The sequence below is a fragment of the Carassius auratus genome, chromosome 12 (genome assembly GCF_003368295.1).
Source record: "Carassius auratus strain Wakin chromosome 12, ASM336829v1, whole genome shotgun sequence".
Classification (NCBI taxonomy): Eukaryota; Metazoa; Chordata; class Actinopteri; order Cypriniformes; family Cyprinidae; genus Carassius; species Carassius auratus.
This window is the reverse complement of record NC_039254.1, coordinates 9345274-9363733: the sequence shown is the minus strand read 5'-3', so window position 1 is coordinate 9363733 and position 18460 is coordinate 9345274. Positions and strand designations below refer to the sequence as shown.

General features: G+C 36.6%; 4 protein-coding genes and 1 long non-coding RNA gene across 6 annotated transcripts; 4 read left to right on the top strand and 1 right to left on the bottom strand.

Annotated features, from left to right (window-relative positions):
* The first annotated feature begins 776 nt into the window (after window positions 1–776).
* LOC113111751 (aquaporin-8) lies at window positions 777–3569 on the top strand. The gene is made up of 5 exons (XM_026276803.1): window positions 777–1110; window positions 1623–1749; window positions 1906–2120; window positions 2938–3072; window positions 3300–3569. The coding sequence occupies exons 1-5, from the start codon at window positions 848–850 to the stop codon at window positions 3340–3342; spliced, it is 783 nt and encodes a 260-aa protein (XP_026132588.1). The 5' UTR covers window positions 777–847; the 3' UTR covers window positions 3343–3569.
* A 316-nt stretch (window positions 3570–3885) lies between these two features.
* LOC113112227 (uncharacterized) lies at window positions 3886–5895 on the top strand. Of its 2 annotated transcripts, none has more exons than XR_003293399.1 (5): window positions 3886–4605; window positions 4885–4985; window positions 5103–5236; window positions 5345–5478; window positions 5570–5895. It is a non-coding gene; the product is annotated as an uncharacterized LOC113112227 (long non-coding RNA). The 2 variants fall into 2 exon arrangements; XR_003293400.1 differs by having other exon boundaries at window positions 5069–5236.
* A 1148-nt stretch (window positions 5896–7043) lies between these two features.
* LOC113111750 (hemoglobin subunit alpha-like) lies at window positions 7044–8030 on the bottom strand. Its single transcript, XM_026276801.1, has 3 exons — window positions 7660–8030; window positions 7353–7560; window positions 7044–7252 (listed from the first exon to the last, which is right to left on the bottom strand). Exons 1-3 carry the CDS (start codon window positions 7752–7754, stop codon window positions 7124–7126), a joined length of 432 nt encoding a protein of 143 aa, XP_026132586.1. The 5' UTR covers window positions 7755–8030; the 3' UTR covers window positions 7044–7123.
* Window positions 8031–8537: 507 nt separating this feature from the next.
* Window positions 8538–9817, top strand: LOC113111749 (hemoglobin subunit beta-2-like). Its single transcript, XM_026276800.1, has 3 exons — window positions 8538–9158; window positions 9302–9524; window positions 9623–9817. Exons 1-3 carry the CDS (start codon window positions 9067–9069, stop codon window positions 9749–9751), a joined length of 444 nt encoding a protein of 147 aa, XP_026132585.1. The 5' UTR covers window positions 8538–9066; the 3' UTR covers window positions 9752–9817.
* A 5992-nt stretch (window positions 9818–15809) lies between these two features.
* hbbe3 (hemoglobin beta embryonic-3) lies at window positions 15810–16607 on the top strand. The gene is made up of 3 exons (XM_026276799.1): window positions 15810–15940; window positions 16089–16311; window positions 16396–16607. Exons 1-3 carry the CDS (start codon window positions 15849–15851, stop codon window positions 16522–16524), a joined length of 444 nt encoding a protein of 147 aa, XP_026132584.1. The 5' UTR covers window positions 15810–15848; the 3' UTR covers window positions 16525–16607.
* Window positions 16608–18460: the final 1853 nt, after the last annotated feature.

Here is an 18460-nt window from a genome sequence, read left to right as displayed (position 1 = left end):
AATTCAGCTAAGCCATTCACAGGAATAAATTACACTTTAAAATCGAATATTGAAATACAAAGCAAAAACGTTTATAACCGGTAATATTTCACACTTGTACTGTCACTGCTGTATTTTAGATCAGATGAATGCAGCTTTGGTGAGCTTTAGAGAGAGACTTCTTTCAAAAACAAAATCTTACTATCCTAAACTTTTGAACCGTAAAGTAAGTGTTTTTTTCAACGTCACGAATAATCACAAGGAAGTAGTTTTAGAAAACAAAAGGCGATTAAAAGACACAAAAAAAGGAAACGTTTCCTCTTTAGCCATCAACGCCAGGCATCCTGCCGTCTTTCTCTGCATTCATTTTTGTCAGTGACTCCCTGAAGAGAAACATGAACCCAAACCGACCTTGTGCTGTTATTTACTGCCACAGGAACCCCAATTTAATGCATGAGAGTGAGAGATGCAAATGATCTGCTGCAGGCCACTCGGAACTGCAGAGCAATCTATAATATGCCATTAAATATGTCAAGTTTGGGGAACTGCATTAACTCTGATCAATCCAGTTGCATAAGACAGGCGAGCAGACCTTGAGTGACATGTGAGTTGGTTATGCACATTTTTATTGTCCTCAGTTGTGTAATAGCAGACTGGTGGATGATAAGCTATATCCTGAAGCCATCACCCCCTAAACAATGCTCTCCACTGCTGGAATTGTAAAGTGTTTTTCCCAAGCCACCATGAGTGATGACGGGGGAGACTGTTGTCCCGCCTTACCACCACTCCACCCCATCCTCTGTCCACCTTTATCAGTACCAAGCCGCAGTGTGTGAGCACAGATCACCTGAAGTTTCACAAAGACAAGATGACCTCAGCGGAGTCCAAGTCAGAGCTCTTCACTGTAGCCACTGGCGATGGAGGGGATGCCCATCAGAATCAGCCTAAGAAGTTGTCTTTCTTCGAGCACTACATTCAGCCGTGCCTGGCCGAGGTCCTGGGCTCCACTCTCTTCATGTTTGTGGGCTGTGTGTCGGTCATGGGCAACGTGGGCATCAGCGGGAGCATCCAGCCTGCCCTGGCACATGGACTAGCTCTGGCTATAGCAATTGCCATTTTTGGAGAAATCAGGTAACTGCCTTAAGTTCTGTGTGCTTGATTTAGCAGATGACTCGACTTTGAAATAGAGAATCAAAAAATTTGAAATAATATATTTAAATATTAAACAATGTTAAGCATATTTATATTAGGTTTAGTACATTTATAATATATTTATAAGAATATAATATTGAAAAACGAATAATGTAACCAAAACTGTAAACTGAAAGACATTTATTTTGTGTTTACTTCAAATATCTGATTAATCTGCAAAATTATATATTTTTACTTCACAGTTTTATAAATAAGAAAAGTTATTAAATTATAATTTTATATTTTTATGTTTCATTAAAAAATTGTTTTATACTTTTTTATGTAAAAGAGTTTTATATGTTATTGTATTGTTATTTTAAAATGTATTGAAGTTTGTTACCTGTTTTATTGGACAAATGAAATGTACTCATTCATTCTGGACCAAAACTGTAGAATATATGTTTGATTGCTTACATTTGATTTCCCTATTTGATCCTTTTATTTTTCCCCAGTGGCGGTCACTTCAATCCAGCTGTATCTGTGTGTGTTTACCTCATCGGAGGAATGGAACTGATCCTCCTGGTGCCATACGTGATCTCACAAATGTTAGGTGGAGTGATCGCTGCCAGCCTCGCCAAAGTATGTGTCTAAGCTTCTCTGTTAATATTTGACTTGACATACGGTGAAGCCTTGATGCACACATTACTGAAAGTCCAATCATTTACTCCCGATGATAAAACTTTCCCTTGATTCAATAGTTTTATTATTTATCTTTTATCTTTTTCTTTTCTTTAGGCTGTCACTACAGATGTAGCATTTGCGAATGCAACAGGAGCAGCGTTTAATGCCATTGAGTCCGCTCATGGCACTGGCTCTGCGACTGTGGCAGAGATGGTTATGACGCTCTTCTTAACTATGGTTGTCAGCATGGGTGCCGTGAACGGAAGGACCCGAAGTCAGCTGGCTCCTTTCTGCATTGGACTCACAGTGACTGCAAATATTTTGGCTGGGTAGGGAGCTAGTTTTTCATGCAAAAATAAATGAACTAGCCTATCGTACAGAATATGTGCTACAGGATATTTTAAATAAGATTTAGTCTTCTGTTTCGCAGCCATAGAAAGCATTTGTGTTAAATATAAAAAAATTAGTAAATATACGAATGAATCGAAGCACTGTTTAACATGCATGTCTTTTTGAGTCTCCAACTTTGATATATAATATAACTATACAGTACAAGAGGTACTGTCGATACTATAGTAACTATGTAGATATGTGTGAAATGCAAGTTCACTACTGTAACAACTGTAAACATGGATGTTTTATTTATTAATGTAAACATGGATGTTTATTATATAGGAAACATTTAAATTCCAAGCAGCTTAATAGAGTGGAAAAAATAGAACAAATACAACGCTAAACACATATTTTCTTTGTTTCTAAAATATCACTTTTAATTATTTTATATCTATAATTATACATACTTTAAAACGTATAAAGCAATAGAAATATAATAACAGAAAACTGTCAATTATATTATGGTAAAGATCCATTTTTCTAGATCATTTCGATTTTTCTGTAGATCATCTTCTCACTTGTTTTATATGTGGAGACAGAGGTGTCTTTAATGAACATGGCAACCTAATGAATTGAAAATCACAGGATATGTTACAGGAAACAAAGACATTAAACAGCCTTAGAACAATAATGGAAATAGGAAACAATGATTCCTAATGTGCTAATGTGCTGTATTTGGGTCACAATTGAAGCCAGTCTTGTAACTTCTCAGTCTTCAGTGATTTCACTGATTTTGTCTTCCGTGTTCAACAGGGGTGGAATATCAGGAGCATGTATGAATCCAGCACGGGCCTTCGGGCCAGCAATAGTGTCCGGTCACTGGGAGTACCACTGGATATATTGGGTTGGACCTATGACTGGTGCCCTGGTCACTGTCAGTCTTGTGAGGTATTCATTGCACAATGAGTGGTTTTCTTCATTTAGAAAGAGTGTGAAGTCATTGAGTGTATAAAGATAACTGAGTTTGAATCAGATCAGGCTGAAATAAGAATTCAGAGTTCTTTTGTGTTTTATGTGTAATACAGTGTTTGAAACATTCAGTCCTGATATGTAATATGTAAGTAGAAGTATTTGAGTATCTATAAGTATCTGAACAATTGCATTTTTTGTTCTAGGTTGGTGGTGGGAGACAAGAAGATTCGTGTTATTTTCAAGTGATGGAGAGGGGTCCTCTGAGGATCTCATGTTGCCAGCTTTTCAAAGTCAAGATAACTTGTAAAACATTGTATGATATTGTCAAACATTTATATTACTGCAGTATTCTAAACTTTCCTGTATTCTGATGCTTTATTGTCTCTTTGCCAAATGTATTTGTTGTTTTTATAGCCTGCCATAATGTATTCTGATGTTTTCTGTTAATAAACTGTCTTTTGTTAGAAATTGCAGATTTCTTCACATTGCATATCATTAAATGAGCCTATAGTTATATATTTTATTTTATTATATATAACACAATATGTTATTATTTGGTAAAAAAAAGTGCTCTCTCTCTCTCTCTCTCTCTCTCTCTCTCTCTCTCTCTCTCTCTCTATATATATATATATATATATATATTATATGTATATATAAGAAAGATCATGATTCGATTTCTAAATAAAAAAAAGTTATATTAATAAGAATATCAATATCAATTGTAATATATATATATATATATATATATATATATATATATATATATATTCCTTTTTTCTTCTTCTTTTTTTTAACCTATGACCCCCTGAGCATATTAATCATATTTATAATACCTCCATATTAATATATCACACTGCATCTCAAAGTTCACTTTTGAGTGTCAATGCATTGTTTTATAATGCACATGGGTGATCATGCTCTGTGAGTTATGACACACTATCACACAAGCAAATCAATAACACAGAGATAATAGTGAAAGCAATACTGTGCAAATGTGAAGCACCTCACGTCTGATAAGGGAACAGCTATGCACTAATTTAACTCCAATCTGAAAATGTCTGTAATTATACTTGGATACCATCTTGTTCTCACCAAATCTTTTCATTGACTCCCAAAACTTGATTGTATGTTGTTGCTGCATTGTTCATATATAATCCTACGATAATATATCAGACCTTTCAGGGATAAAAGAGTGATTTATGATGGAACAGAAGTGCTTCCTTCTGCCACGGTCACAAAGTTACTCAGTGCTCTGGATGTCAGCGGAGCCAGAGAAGCTAGAGCTTGAAAATCTGGACAAAACCTTGCCGAAGAAGAACAAACCCAAACATCTGGGCAAGTATGACAGAATAATCCAGCCATGTGTTGCTGAGCTGGTGGGCACCACTTTTTTGTCTTTATCAGCTGTGTGTCTGTCATTGAAAATGTGGAGACAGCGGGACGATTACAGCCAGCGCTTGTGCATGGACTGACAGTCACTGTGCTGGTGGCGTGTACGGCAGAAATCAGGTAAGATATTATATATGTATGTATGTACTGTATGTATTGTATAACTTTAAAAAAAAAAAGTTTTAACTATTTTGTATTTATATTTTCAGATTTGTTACATTTATTTACTGTGTAATTTACAAAGAATTCACACACTTCAATATGTTTGTTATTCAAAACTATTCTTATATTGTACATTTTGGGTTTGTTTATCAATTTCTGATTCTAAAAGTGATTTTCTGAATCCATTTCTCCATCTCACCTGAATGTTTCTCTCTCTCTCTCTCTCTCTCTCTGCAGCGGATCACATTTTAACCCTCCGTTCACCATCGCTATCTGGTTATGTGGTGGAATTCAGCTGACGATGGCTGTTCCCTGACTTATCATTCAGCTTATCGGAGGTTTGCTGGGAGCTGCAATATCAAAGTTGTGAACGAGACTGCACTTATTACATAAAAAGAAAATAATATGAACATGCTACTAGACCGGCCTTTACTATTCTTCCATCTGAGGAGCAGCTGGGGAAGGCTGTGTTTGCTGAGATGGCCATGACGTGTCTAACTAATGCTGCTGGGAGCTGTCAATGGAAAGAGCAAAAGCCCCCTTGTGCCCTTCATGGTGGGCTGCACTGATTTGTCAATGTTCTGGCAGAGTGAGTCTTAATACCATGCATTTGTAGCTTAATACGTATATGTTTATGTAATATCTGTTTTGTTAACATTTTTATCTGTCTGAAAAAAACAAATGTTTTCTTTAAAAGAGGAGTTGTTTCTGGCACCTGTTTGAATCCTGCAAGAGCTTTTGGACCTGCGTTGGTGGCTAACCACTGGACATATCATTGGATTTATTGGGTCGGCCCGATTCGGGGAGGTCTTGGGGCTGCTGCTGTGTGAGGTCAGTTTGCCTTGATATCAAATCTGTTGTTTACGACTTCCATTTCAAGAAATTAGTTTTACAGCAGACTGTTACTTTACTGTTTTAACAGGCTTCTGCTTGGAGATGATACTGGAGCACCTCAGCATGCCAAAACCTTGATGACTTCATTACTCTTAAACAGTCAACAATATTTCACATGTCAAACCCAGCAGCATATTGCATTTAAACTGTGAATATAGTGTACGTGACTTTGATAAAACGTGACCAGTCCTTTTTCCTTATGTTTTGCCTCAGGCTGCACTCTACAGTTTACTCTATTTCATGTATTTATATTATCAGTGTGTTATGAAGCATTGTGACTTTCCACACTATAGAACAAAGAAAGTTTAATCCATACCCAACATGTCTAAATGCAAGATTTCTTTCTTTCTTTCTTTTCTTTCTTTTTTTTTGCCAGACACCAAATAAATTAAACCCACTGTAAAATTAAACCACTACATTATATCAGGAGTACTCGATCCCATTTCTGGAGCTTTATAGACCACCTAATGAGTTCAAACCCTGATCAAACACTCCTGAATGTGATTATCAAGTTGCCCTGAAGCTCTGAATTTGTTGGTTCAGATGTGTTTGAACTTTGCAGGAAGGTAGATCTTCAGGAACAGGACAGGGCACCCTGTCACACTTCATATCAAGGCGCAATTCTCACTTATAGTCTAATTAACACATAACTACGACTTTTGCCTCAGTAAACTCATAATTTGCTACTTTTTAATAGTGAGAATTGGTACTTAAAAAAAGTGTTAAACTGTCACAAAGGCTCAATGGCTGTTTAATTATTTCAGTAAAATGTTAGTCTATTTTTTTTTTAGATACAAAATACTGTTAGTTACTGTACCTACCTTATGTGAAAGAGTTTGTAGCCTTTTCTTGGTGTTTGTGCATGTGGCTCCTTGATAAAGTGTTTTTTTTTTTTTTTTTCTGAATGACCGTAAATGCCCTTTCCAAGATTCACGTGACTCAAAGCTGCTGGCGAGTCATTGACCTTGTTCAGTTGACTTTCATGTTTATTTATTTAATGATTGCTAGTTTAATATGATTTATTTATTTATTTATTTTCGGTTATGCATTATATATATATAAATGAAAAAGTAGCTATTGGCTAATACAATATAAATATAAGTTTTATGTATTAAACTTATTGCAATATCCTTCTTATTGCAATATCCTAGTCTCTTAATAAACCTTGATATTTTTTCATTTTTCATAAAACTAATATTTTATATGCTTAAAGAAATATAATGGATAAGAGTCGCATGAGCATATCTTGATGTGGCAAAATGATTTATTCAAGCAACCGCTTAACCTTAAATCACAATTAAAATTAAAGTAAAGTTTTAAAATTAAAATGACGCTTAATTAACTAAAAATAATTCATTTAATTCGTATAAATTTGGTCTAATCTAAGTTTAATCATATAAAAGTTTTACAAATCTAATGGGATTCATATGATCCCGTATTCATGCAGTTTCACGTTTTAAATTTGCATGTATTGCAAATGAATTTAGGACAGGGTAAGTGTCTCCAGATTAATTATTTATTGACATGTTGCTGACCAAATCGACAAAGCAACATTCAAACTGCATAACAAATATCAAACAGGTTAGCGATATTTGTCAGACAAAGCCAGGGCCACTCTTGCAAGAAACTTGTCCATGGCAAGGTGGGCTTCAGGTGTGAAGTCATCAGGGAAGAGCATGGCCAACACCACAAGAATGTTGTGGGACAGGATCTGTTAAATGAAGATTAAGAGACAGCATTTTGAGCAAGACAACTTCGTAATGAGAACTATGGAAGTCTGGCTAAATTATTCAGCAGTAGGCTATATTTACCCTGAAGTTAGCAGGGTCGACTCTCAACTGAAAGGCATGCAGCTCGCTAAGAGTGAGCAGGCCGGAAAACAGGTCGTCGATTTTCTCAACAGCCAAACCGATTCCAGCGATGATCTTCTTCCCGTGCTTCCTCACAGGAGCGGATCCGGGGGTCAGGTCGCTCCAGTGAGAGAAGTAGGTTTTGGTCTGAGGGTAGACATAGAGCATTCTGCAAAATGGAGAGATGTAAAAGCCGATTTATTCCATCTTACATCTGTAAAATATATAGTCTATATAAATAAATGAATAAAAAACTGATTTGACTTACCTGGACAACGCCTCATTGCCGACATCCCCAGCCTTTGGGGAGATCTTTGCCCAGAGGGCCTTCACAATCGCTTTGTCATTAGCAGAGAGACTCATTTTGAATCGATGTCGTGCTTGGGTCAAATGACTTGCCCACCTAAACGTTGGTCCTCTTTTTAAGCGTTTGAAGTTGAGCGGGCACACCCAAGATACAGCCTAATTGCGTGTCAGATTGAACTCCTGCCAGTTAGCACTGAAAATTGACATGATGCCCATTTTCCTCCCTCTTCGTTTTAGGGAGAACGTGATGATACGTGCGTCACAAGAAACAGATATTGGCAGATCCTAATCAATCCACGTCCACATCTTAAGTTCAAGTAACCCAACAACATGATTTGACTAAGTAATGAATGAATGAATTAATTAATTTAATAAGTTAGTAAGTTTGTTAATTAGTTAATATGACCTGTTATGGCCATAGGCTAAATGCTTCCTGCACCCAAATATCTGTGATTTTACGCTCTTTCAATGAATGAATTAATATATATATATATATATATATATATATATATATATATATATATATATATATATATATATATATATATATATATATATATATATATATATATATATATATATATATATAATATTAAACAAGATTATTAAAATGTTATTATTATTATATTATTTCTTTTCTTACAGGGCTCTTATTGTGCATAAAAATGACCAAAAAAGTAACTGAGGGCACAGATCTTGATTTTCAGATTTTTCTTTTTTTTTTTTTTTTTAATTCTGAATTGATTTATAAATCATTTATTTCATTTATTGGCTCTAAAATAGTGCGTGTCTGGTGAATGGATAAAATGGCCACACCCTTTTAATTTGGTATTTGATTGGATTTTATTTATTTTTTTTAACACACAGGCATTTCATTTTGAGATCTACGCAAGTGGAGAGTCTGTGACTGGAGATAAGGAAGAGTCGTTTTGAATGTGCGTATGTGCATGAGATAACCAGCAGCTGAGATCACAAGAATAATTCATAGACTGTGAAAGTCACATTTCCCAAGGATTTAAACAAGTAAATAAAGATGTCCTCTACAATCATATGCTTACATTTTATATTCAAAGGCATTATCCTTGTCATACTATGCTGAAGTTATATTTTATTTTTACTCTTTTCATAAAAAGAGGGCGTATGTTATGCTACAAATGTTTTGCCACTTGCATTAAAACGTCATGTAACTTCTAGAGCAATGCAACGAGCAAAATCACTACATCTTTGCGTCCTGCGCACAAGCAGCTCCAGCCAATCACACGAGCCCTCTTGTATTGGCAATGCAACCCGATGACATAAATACCATCGACAAGAGTGGAAAGGTATGATTCTAATTCCTAACGGAGAACAAAAATCATAACCCGGCGACATGGTTGTTTGGACCGACCAGGAGCGTGCCTGCATCCAGGACATTTTCAGCAAGCTGAATTATGAGGATGCTGGCCCCAAAGCTTTGCAGAGGTATGGTGCTCATGTTATTGTGCTCATCATTATCATCATTTTCATAATTTTATCATACGTTTATAAAAACACAACAAAGGCATATTTCTTTTCAGTTTTATTTAATTCACTTTTTGGATGCTGTATATTATATTGTATTGCAGGGCCTTGATTGTGTATCCCTGGACTCAGCGGTACTTCGCAAGTTTTGGAAACCTTTACAATGCAGAGGCCATCATGTCCAATCCAAAGGTGGCAGCCCACGGGATTGTTGTGCTCCACGGGCTTGACAGAGCCATGAAAAACATGGATGATATCAAGAACACGTATGCCGAACTGAGCGTGCTGCACTCCGAGAAACTCCACGTGGATCCTGACAACTTCAGGGTACGCAAACACAGCATATAAACATATAAAACTCATATCCAGTCAGACTACCAGCGACTCACCTGTTGCGCTACACTCTTCTGCTTTTTCCGTTTCAGCTGTTGGCCGACTGCCTGACCATCGTGATTGCGGCGACTATGGGTTCCTCTTTCACAGCTGATGTGCAGGCCGCCTGGCAGAAGTTCCTCGCTGTTGTGGTCTCTGCTCTGCGCAGACAGTATCATTAAAACCTCTAACATGGGGGAAAGCTTTATTTGTTCTCTAACACAATAAAGAGAATTGATACGCACCTGAGCCACGCGTTTAAACTGTTCATTGTGCGAGTATCAGGTATCATTAAACTGAAAACTCTGTCATTCTGTCAAAGACTCCAGGGCTTTATCACAAAATTATAATTTCAAACAAACAAACCACAAGACAGAAGACGTTCAAAGAAGTTTGGGGTAATTAGAATGCTTTAGTAAAGCTTGTCTACTGAATTAGACTAGACTTGCTGTGGGATGCCTAAAACGTCTCTGAAATATCAAAAGGGATGAACTAAACACAAGCAAATAGCACTGAGATTTTCCATTTCAATGGTAACCTACAGTATATAATGAAAATGAAATAAATGAAAGTAAACGAGTAATAAATTAATGTGCATCAATATAATATTTAATGCTTTATTTGAAGTCTTCGTCAGATAGGCTGATCAAACAATTTATTGTTTCAGGACACAGCTGATATAGTTTGGCTGTTTCCATTGCAAATCCTCCTTTTAATGTTATTTTAATTAACAATATTTTTGTATAGCCTATGTCTGGTGGTATATAGGGAGAAGCAATGAATTGAGGCAAAACTTTATAGAAAACATGGTCGTATTAAAAGGGGGTGTCTGCTTGGCTAAAGTGACTCTCAGAAAAAAAGGTAAAAGTTTGAGTTTCAAAAAGTAGTCTACACCTTTGTTCCTATTTACTCCCAAAGAACGCCTATAAAAGGAACTCTGTGACACAGCAATAATATAATTTATTTAGGCTAGTGTTCCTTTAACTCAGAAAATGTCAAACCAAATAACAAATGTAAGTATATTCGTGGCTGTCTGAGCATGTTGTTTACATGTTGACAAACTATCTGTTAGTGTAACTTATAAACATAATTTCAAAATGTCAAAATTACATGTATTTTTTCTGGTTTTGTATTACTACGCTACAAGTCACCCAAGTCTCAAGTCAAGTCAAGTCAAGTCATCACCCTGTCTTGCAGCTGTGAAAAATATAGTGTGTGTGTGTATATGTGTGTATAGTGTATATGTGTGTAAAATATAGTTGCAATTCAACATATATTGTACAGGGAGCTATTGGGGGACAATGATGTCACACAGGCCCCCCAAAACATACCTTAATTGCAAAGTACAAGGGGCCCAGAAAACCTGGAATGTTTAAAACATAAGACCTGGAAAGACAATTCATGAAATAAAGTTATTAAAAGAACTCACAAAGGAATATAACTTACATGATGAAAAGATCTTTATCAGCCTACATCCAGTACATTGACACGTCAACTAAGGAATGATCAAACGCAGATCTTATAAATGCTTAAAACTTAATCGCGAAAAACTTGAATAAACATTGTGGCTATATTCCTAGTGAGAAATATTGAAGCCCATTTTCACAGAATGAAAACTCTATTTTTGTTGATGCCAAAGTGCATCTATGATATCTTTTATACCAGTGGACAAGAAATCTAACTGACACAGGGCGGGAGATACAGTATGCTTTCAGAAAAAAAAGTACCTTTAGGGGTAAAACAGCTTGTCACCCGGCCAGTACCCTCAAAGCGACTCCTTTAACCCTAAAGGGTGCATATATCTTAGAGCAGTATGATGTACCCTTAAGGTAACAGTATTATTATGGTATACTCTTATGAACACTTTATGAGAAAGAATATAGAAAGGTGTCCCTTTGAGGGCACTGCCCCAGTGGCAAGCTGTTGTACCCCTACAGGTAAAAAACATTTTCTCAGAGGGTATAAAAAAGACTACTTCAGTGGGACCGATGCTTCAATAAACATACTGTTCCGGAAGTTGACTGTAAACCCCCAGACGAAGTCCTATTTTTTTTTTTGAGGAAACATACAAGTCCTTGATCAGCACCTGTCCAGAAGCATGGCATCACTGATATGAGAGGTGTATATGAGGCAGTTAACAAAATTCCCAACCTTACAAACTCCTATAGTTTGAGGGTCTCCTTATCAGCCCATATGAGCTTTCATGCCTCCATGTTTAGAGTTGATCCCATCAACTTCCAGGTAAGTGATTTCATCTCCAACCTCGACACCATGAATAAGCATGCACACCATAACATTTTAAAGAACTGGAAATGTATTGACTTCAGACATTGACTGTCTTCTGTTTTTCAACATATCTTGTCTCACTGCATTTGTGCAGTGTTGGGCATTTTTGAACCAGTTCACTCTTGCTCGACTGTTGACAAGATTCTGGTCCTCATCTCTCTTGCCCAGGCTGTAAAAAATCTTTAAACTTTGCTTCATTGATTTTGAGAATTAAAGTTGAGCAATTAATCAAATATAACTGTTGTTGTAGTTTGATTTCATTAGCCATATTTCCGCTGTTGGGTCAAAAGCGGGCGTGCTAGGGCTGGTCACTTCTGGGGCGGTACTTCCTCAAGACCAACGTCCAGGGATTTATGACCCCGCGGATACCTTGGCTTGGGCCAAAGCGTGCCAGCTGGGCCTAGAGTGTGGTCATGAACAAGAAAAATTAGACAGTCTACCGCCTCACTTCCCTAGTTTTCACATCAGCATTTAAAACATTTTAAACTATTTTAAAATTAGCCTTCAGACGCAAAAGTGTCTTAAATAACTTAAGATTGTGATCCGATGGGAATTCTCTTCAGTGTGTGAGGCTGAAATGCATTGGCCTATGCAATACTAAAGGCTACGTATGCTAACCATCGGCATAATGGGCCTAATAAATACCAGAGGCCATTGAAGAACTTGGACAAATCATATATAATTATACTTGTGTATTTAATTGGATTCGTGTTCTGTCTTTGTCCTGTGGTTTTGTTGATATTTAGCTCCCTCTGTTGCTTTGGCTGAAAGGATAACAGCAAAGTGAAACAGGACAGTGCCCAAACATATATTATTTTGTGGAAAATTAATATAAATTATCCCTCTTTCTCAAGAAGTTGACACAAACATATGCGTTTAATGGTGTTTTTCTATTGTGTTGTTTGCATGCCTTGGACTTAAATGGACTGAGTTATGCATTTTTGTATTCTTTTTTCTAAATAAACAGAGGAGCCTCGACTAAACAAGTATCCTATGTGTTTCTTTTTATGTTAAATTATACATATTAATTGGATTTGGCATCACTGATGTATTTCTGTCACTATTCTTAATCATTGGTAAAATATCGATGCTGGAGTCTTTTTAAATCTTTCTGAGGACAAAACATATGCTTCCGTCAAGTTCATTTTAAAGGGATAGTTCACCCAAAAATCAAAATTATGTAATTAATAACTCACCCTCATGTCGTTCCAAATCCGTAAGACCTCCGTTGATCTTCGGAACACAGTTTAAGATATTTTAGATTTAGTCAGAGAGCTCTCAGTCTCTCCATTGAAACTGTGTGTACGGTATACTGTCCATCGAAAATACATTTTGGTCCAAAAATAGCAAAAACTACGACTTTATTCAGCATTGTCTTCTCTTCCGTGTCTGTTGTGAGAGAGTTCAAAACAAAGCAGTTTGTGATATCCAGTTCGCGAACGAATCACTCGATGTAACCGGATCTTCTTGAACCGGTTCACCAAATCGAACTGGCTTGGCTCGGTGTTCATCTTCAGTTCTCTCTTCACAGCAGTTCAGTCAGTGTGCTGTTTGAGTAAATGAATTACTCCGGGATATTGGTTTGTTTGAACTCAGAGGGAGTGTCAGCCACATTAAAAAAGTAAACAGCTTAAGTCATTTGTGGATTAATGCTTAATGGAGACACAAACCGTTTAAAACAATTCAGTTCGATTTGGTGAACTGGTTCAAACAGATCCGGTTACATCGAATGATTCGTTCGTGAACCAGATATCACAAACTGCTTTGTTTTGAACTCTCTCACAACAGACACTGAAGAGAAGACAATGCTGAATTAATTCAAAGTTTTTGCAATTTTTAGTCCAAAATGTATTTTCGATGCTTCAAAAAATTCTAACTGACCCTCTGTTATCACATGGACTACTTTGAAGATGTTTTTCTTACTTTTCTGGACATGGACAGTATACCATGCAAACAGTTTCAATGGAGGGATTGAGAGCTCTAGGACTAAATCTAAAATATCTTAAACTGTGTTCCAAAGATAAACAGAGGTCTCACGGGTTTGGAATGACATGAGGGTCAGTTATTAATGACATCATTTTGATTTTTGGGTGAAATATCCCTTTAACAGTTTGAGCGTGGTCTCATGAAAATGCATATAAATAGTATGCCAAATAATCGTGGTAGGCTACTGATAAGCAAAAATAGACTTTGGCGCGCAAATGAGACGCACGTGTTTGACATATTCAGTTTCGGATGCATATGATACGAAATTTTTTGGCTTAGGCTACGTATGTATGATAAGCGTCCACCCCACAACCCTATCATATGGACGCAAAAAACAATTTTTGCGAAACAAAACCCGTGCTATTGATATGCAACGGGCTGATAGTTTTCATTCAATTTCCCCCGTGAAATGTTGATTGTGTGATGTTTGCTTAAGAGAGGCGTGGTTTTTAGAGGAGCGCTGGCCCGACAGTGCAAGCGCAGCATGATTTAGGGCCCGCGAGGGTGCGAGAGGCCTCTGGCCCAGCACGGCTCGTTCTTAGATCTGGACCGCACTGGTCTGATAGTGGAAGCAGCTATTGAATGTGAGTTTGATATTAGCAGAATTTACGAATTGTGTCACCATATTAAATTTGAGTTGGTGAAGTAGGCTACTATTATATTATATTTATTTTTATTAGGCTATTATAGTAACTAGGCTATTATATTATAGTATTATTATACTTCATGCCTAATATAAGTGCTAGGCTATTATAGGGGATAATTGGAGATGTACCAATAAAAGTTTGACTGATCAGAAAGGAGCTGTGGTCATCAATATCATACACTCCCATCTTCTTTTTGAGCACACAGGACAAACTGCATGTGGTTGTGAGCAAATCTGTAGATTTTATGACCACAAAAAAAAAAAAAAAAAAAAAAAAAAAACGGTTTTCAGCTAGGAAAGCATATTCTTGAGTTGTATGCAATTGTTTAGCTTGTATGACCTGAGTAGCTGTTTCTCAGATTAATCTGATGATTTGCATTTACGCTAACTTCAAAGCCATGCTAAGACAGTTTGTTGTATGGCTGTTTGATTTGGGGATAATTTTAACAGTATAGGCCTATAAAAAATGTTACAGCCAACCCTTATATGATTCCAATAAGTCCCGTTATCGATTGCATAGGCTACTTGAGGCAAAGTCACGAGTTTTCTTGTTGCATATCAAAATGTATGCGCATGGCTCCCAACAGACAAAATAAAGATCTTCCTCAATCGAACGCTTCCTCAATTGAAGTTTTTTTTTCACATTATAAGAATGTATGCACATATTGATCTTTCCATCCAGCGTTTTTGTGCTATATCTCAAAATTCACATCAAAATAGATGGAACATGGTGACTGAACCCTTATGTGACAGGAATAGAGAGCACTTAAACATAAAAAAGATTTACAACCATCTTCAGTCTCCCAACATTTGTTTTTGTTTAGAGACATTAGGCTACCTCAAATTGGTAATTGTTGTAATGATTTAAAATATATTTTACTGGTTTAAAAAGTTGGGATTTCAAATGACTTCGGTGAGAATATTTCGATTATTGTTTTGTAATTTCCTCAGTTTAAGTCAAGAACTGAGAAAAAAAATCGAAACAGTTTATCTGTTTAGGCCTAGGCTAATGTGACATTTTTTTTTATTTTTATTTTTTACATGAGTCACTAATGGATATCTCTACGCAAATAGCCTTTTATTGTTGTACCATTAAATCAAATTTGCAGCCTACAGACGAAGTCAATCTATTCAGGATAAATAAATAAACAAGAAAACTAAATAAAAGAACCACGCTCTATGACACACTATCATAGCCATGCTACTATAAACTTAATTTAAACGGACTTTGGAGTTTATCGGTCAGCTGCCGCCTTTTTCTCCGTACTATCGGCAAAACACATCTGTCCGAAATACATGGGCGGGGGTCTAGAAGGGTCTATTTAAGCCTATGTCCAGTTGTAAAGCCACAACAAGTCACGATGGTTCAGTGGAAAGCTGAGGAACGCGCTGCGATACAGGCTGTATTCGCCAAACTCGACTACGAGTCGGTGGGCCGCGAGACCTTGACGAGGTATGCTACTCTTATTTCTGGCCTGTACATTGTTCGATAACCTATATTTTATTGTGTCTATTTCTTCAGAGCATGTGCATGTAATCAGCCATTAGCTTGTTTCAATCAAGGTCTTATATTGTTCTTGTATTAATTGTCTGGTCTCAAGGCTCTTGGTGGTCTACCCTTGGACTCGGCGGTACTTTGGTGGGTTTGGAAACCTGTTCAACTCCGAGGCAATCATGGCTAACCCAAAGGTCGCAGCGCACGGGGTTGTAGTGCTCAAAGGTCTGGAGATGGCTCTTAAAAACATGGATGATATCAAGAACACCTACGCTTCCCTTAGCGAGCTTCACTCAGAGAAACTGCAAGTCGACCCGGGCAATTTCCAGGTTTGAGTCTCAGAGCAGTAGCCAAGCTATGAAGTTGCTGATTATGTGTGAGCTGTGCTTTACTTTTCTCAACTTCTCTTCCAGCTCTTGGGTGACTGCCTGACCGTGGTGATCGCTACTCGCATGAGGTCTGAGTTCACCCCAGACATCCAAGCTGCGTGGCAGAAGTTCCTGGCGGTTGTTGTGTCAGCTCTGAGAAAGCAGTATAATTGATTCATCGACTGAACGATGAAATGATGTAGCCTACTATTGTGTAATTCACCAAACAAATAAATAAAAATAATTTATTGACACGATTTGGTTGTCCATTGAGTTGTCTTATCAAAAGGGCTTACACAAAATCTGATGTGATTTCCACTGCCTCCCTCCCTATTTTTAATTTTATATTTTTTTTACACGCTTGACAAGACGAAAGATGTAGAACTAATGAAAACTTAATGTCCAAACTTCCTTCAATAAAGATCCAAAGTGCTTTATTATAAACATTCATTTAGGACTTATCGTAAACGTATTTAGGCCGAAATTTATTATATTTGTATTTAATTAGCATATTTTCATTCACCTGGATAATGCAAATTTTTCACAAACTAACCTGAAGCATTTTGGCAGTCAAATCAAACCGATAGGAAACAAATAAGGGTTAAAATTCAGCACTCAAAAAAAATAAATTTTACTATAATTTAATTTAACTGTTTCCGTTTATTCGATTCCATTTAGCCTAAATAATTAATTCTTTTTTTGATTTTATGCATAATGCTTCAAATTCATCTTTATTTGACTCTCTAACTTTAGCTCTCACTATTGTAATTCTATTCTTTAAAAAAAACTATACCTTTCTAATCTTTTTGCATTCTATATATATATATATATATATATATATATATATATATATATATATATATATATATATATATAGCTATATATATATATATATAAGACCACTAACACTTGCTTACTCTATTCTTTTTCTATTCTGTTTTCTTTTTATTTATATTATTTAAAAGCCCATGCTACGTATACTGTGTCAAGCTAACTGAGTCTTGTTATAGCACTTATATATTTCATTGCTCTTTTTGTTGTTTTTGATTGCTTCCACTGTCCTCAATTGTAAGTCGCTATGGATAAAAGCGTCTGCTAAATGACTAAATGTAAATGTTAATGTAAATTGGTTCAATGTTTGAGTAGCAATGGAACAAGCAAATCAATTAGTTAAATAAATAAGATTTATTGATGATAAATATATAAACCTGCGCATATAAAACATTTCGTCGGTAGGCTACTATGTTATCCACAGGTAATGACAGGTCTATATAAATGTTTTCAGCACAAAGGACAGCGTCACATTTCCTTTGGACTTCGGTCAAGATTTCAGCACTTATGTCTGGATAGCACCACACCCACATCAAACATCAATAATGTTTAATAGTCAGTTTCACAACTCAACAACGACAAATCAAATTCCACTGACTTGCATCACAGTAGAAATCACACGCGCACACACACAGAGCTAACTATGTTCAATTGATTTTTAATTGGTTAGTCCATTACATTCAGACAAACAACAAGGACATACATATTAGGCTATTTTGTATAAGATAAAGTTCTCAGAACCATCCAATTATTCTTTGGAGGGGCCTTCATATGAACTTTTCGGCCATAACAACTGAGAATGCCGAAAGAAACATATGGCAGGCTAACGTCACGAGGATGCAATGATTGAAAAGCTGGGAAAAAAAAGTGAGAAATTTAAGTTAGCGAGCTAAGGGAAACTTCGCACATTAGATTTGTACCGTATCAGTTAAGTGGACAGATAGACATTAAATGAACACCTTGAAGTTTGTAGGATGTATTCGCAGTTGATAGTCATGAAACCTGCTTAGTCGTGTCAACGTGTGCTTATGTTCCATCCTCGCGCCCTCGGCTAAAGCCTGGACGATTTTCTTCCCGCGACAGCGTAAATGCTCTGAATGGGGGCTGATATTTGTAAACCAGTTAACAAAGGAGAAAAACAAGGTCAGCAAGATGCAGACGGCGCGAGACCCCCACAGTCTTCCCTCCCACTCTGCTGCTTGCGTCACCACTCATGGGAAAGTGCCATCAATCATTGTACACTTTTGATATTCAGAAAACTGAAGGACGAACTAAGGAC